Consider the following 2,964-nt stretch of genomic DNA (forward strand, 5'->3'; position numbering starts at 1 on the left):
GTTGCATCGACCACCAAACTCCCAGACAACATTATTGAGCATTTCAAGGATGCTTTGCAACATGCTGTTCAGAAGAGATCTCCATCGCCTCGTACTCTTACGGATGTATGGACTGCCCTGCAGGATTCATGGTGTCAATTCCCTCCAGCACTACTTCAGGTATTAGTCGAGTCCATACCACGTCATGCTGCGATACTTCCGCGTGCTCGCCGAGGTTTTACGCGATATTAGGCAAGTGTACCAGTTTCTTTGATTCTTCAGTGTACATAACTGTATAGGAATTGGCAAGCCAGACTATAATTGGTCATATTGAGGTAGACAACCCTCACTAGAAAATACTGGAGCGTACTTTCGTCAAATACTCTTTCTGACCTCGACAATGTCGAAGTTAATAGCCGATCTCACGCACTTCCTACAAAAGTGAACCAACTCTGTGATAATTAAATTTATTCTGTTCTTAAGCATAAATACTGCTTACACTGTAGGCTCATTTTCCATTCTTTTAATCCTACAGCCTGGGCTGTATTTGTTGACCTCGCGCTTACCCACAGGTGCATAATGAGAAGCGCAGGGATGAACTACTCTGAATTGCTACTGCTCTGTAGCAGCGTTAGCAGCAGAATGTGGACAGATCATGTTCATTAATTGGACGACTTCAATGATAGGGAACAATTTTGTACTTTTACACGATTATATATGAAAGTAGTGGCTTGTGACCGGTCTCAATTTAGTTTGACCAGAAGAACAAAAGTTTTCTCAACCCCTGGGCTGAACGATACATGCTACACCAGAAACTCTTCGTATTGTATTACGAAACGACGTTTTATAAGACGAAGATCCGACTGTTTACAATGGCTTGTACAAAAAGGAAAAATAACTCTTGTCAGTAGTAATGAAATATACAAGGGCTAGTAACGTATACGGGGTGTATAGGCAGATGAAAGAAAAAACAGGTTAGAAGATAACTGCAAGAAATTTGATCCATAATGGCGTATCGATGAATGTACGTAAAAATTATATTATTCTTGTGATAACATTCTTAGTAAGTAATAGTTTCTGACGCTTTGAAACGCCAATGAATAAATTAATTCTGCTCAAAATGGAAAGGGGGAGGTGGTATTAATGTTTCACCAGACGGTGGCAATGTAAGTGGTAGTCTGTCTTATCTGTCTCCTAAAACTGGCTATAATCTGCTTTGTGTCATGTTGCAGTGGGTAACTATAATTTAGTTGAAAGTTTTCTCAACTACGTAACTGTCAAGACGATCTCCAGTCTAACGCAATGTTTACAAATGAGAATAGACAATGTGCTAGTAATTAGTTGTCATGCACCCCCTACCAAATAGATACAACAAGGTCTGTGTTTCTTTTAATCCCCTTAGCCTGGGCCGTTTCTGTTGCCCCTAGCGAATAATCGCGGGTGCCCATTGCAAAACACAAGAAGCAACTCCTTGAATGGCGTCATTTTACGCACCTGCTGCTAGGAAAAATGTGCACAGAACATACTCTAGTTAGACAATTTCAGTAGCAGGAAACTAGTTAATCTAATCCTTTTACATATGTGTACATATGTAAGTAGCTGATGTTATCGAATTTTAAATATAGCACAGTTTCCCTCCAACGTAGGGTTCAATGAGGCAGCAGCGTTCTTATAGGCAAGAAGTTGCACGCTGGAAACTTGGAGTTTAACTGTAACAGCCATTAAAGAGGCTCTTCCATTACCAAGCGGCTAATCTGGACCACTGCTTCAGCATGATCCCTAATGGCAGTCGCCCAACCTTTGCTGCCCATAATGGGCACAAGATGGCGCTTCACGAAACTCATGACCGGCCGCTTGAGTACATTGCAGGAGTGGCTCAAGGCGATGACGGCGGTAGCGGCGGCATTGTCCACGGTGAGGTTCTTGACCAACTCCACCTCGCAGAGCTCCTTCAGTTGGGGCAGGTCGTACTTGTCGGCCGCCATAAGCAGCCTGTCAGCCATCGTCTCCAGGAAGGGCGAGCTGTCCGTGTAGACGAAACGCAGGACCTCACGCAGGACGTCCGCCTCGACGTCGTTGATGCGGACGCTGCCGGTGCGAGCCTCCTGGGTGTCATGCCGCAGCATGGCGGCGAAGACGGGGCTGCGTGCGGCCAGCACGGCCCTGTGCGCTTGGAACTCTGCGTCACCTGCCCACAGCTTCACGTCAGACAGCTGGCCCGTCTCCAGCAGCGCTGCCAGGTCTTCTGTGATGCTGCGACGAGGCCTCTCGAGGGCAACGATCGGGTAAGGCTCCGTTATCACACACGACGTCGTCACCTCTCCCACGAACTTCAACATGTAATCGAAACCGTCTTCCGGTCTAAAGGAGCCGTACAAGCACTTCCATTTCGACTTCTTTGGTGCATCGAGGCAGACCGACTCCGCCGGGTACACCTCGTACTCTATACCGCTGCTGGACACTAGTGACGCCTTTAGTCTAGCTCGCACGGTAGCGTCTTTCGGGGAAGTCAGTAGCTGGAAGCAGAAGTACAGGGCTTTGGCAACGTCTTTACACAGCACCATACACCACTCGCTCGAGTTACAGTGCCAGAAACTGGGCGATTTCACTTCGTCTACCCCTTGAGGCCAGTATTTGTAGTTCAAGACAGTCCAGCTGCAGGCGACTTTCTCGGTTTCGAACCTCACGCTGCCCAAGTCGCAGACTGTATCCTCGCCTGCTGCCGGCGTCGGGGACGGCGGGATGTTGTCGACAGACAATAGAGATACGTCCATATTCACTCCCCTCCTCCGGATCGAGTCGATCTGAAAATAGAATGAAAGGAGAAGTTAACTTCTGTTGAAAATTAGCTGGTGGTGGTGGTGAGGGAGAGTGGGATAATTTTTTTTAAAGAATTTCCACTATGTGACTAATTGTTCACTTTTTCTTAGCTATTTTCAGTGCATGTTGACGATGTTGAAATATGTAGGCCCTGTCTGACACGTC

General features: G+C 46.7%; 1 protein-coding gene across 1 annotated transcript; it reads right to left on the reverse strand.

Annotated features, from left to right (window-relative positions):
• Positions 1-1,700: 1,700 nt before the first annotated feature.
• Positions 1,701-2,753, reverse strand: LOC126188662 (protein roadkill-like). The gene has a single exon (XM_049930266.1). It carries the CDS (start codon positions 2,751-2,753, stop codon positions 1,701-1,703), a length of 1,053 nt encoding a protein of 350 aa, XP_049786223.1.
• Positions 2,754-2,964: the final 211 nt, after the last annotated feature.

The sequence above is a fragment of the Schistocerca cancellata genome, chromosome 5, assembly GCF_023864275.1.
Source record: "Schistocerca cancellata isolate TAMUIC-IGC-003103 chromosome 5, iqSchCanc2.1, whole genome shotgun sequence".
NCBI classification, from domain to species: domain Eukaryota; kingdom Metazoa; phylum Arthropoda; class Insecta; order Orthoptera; family Acrididae; genus Schistocerca; species Schistocerca cancellata.

What these genes read in the sequence shown, in the direction of transcription:
- LOC126188662 (XM_049930266.1), bottom strand. Translation starts at nt 2,753, where the DNA reads ATGGACGTATCTCTATTGTCTGTCGACAACATCCCGCCGTCCCCGACG.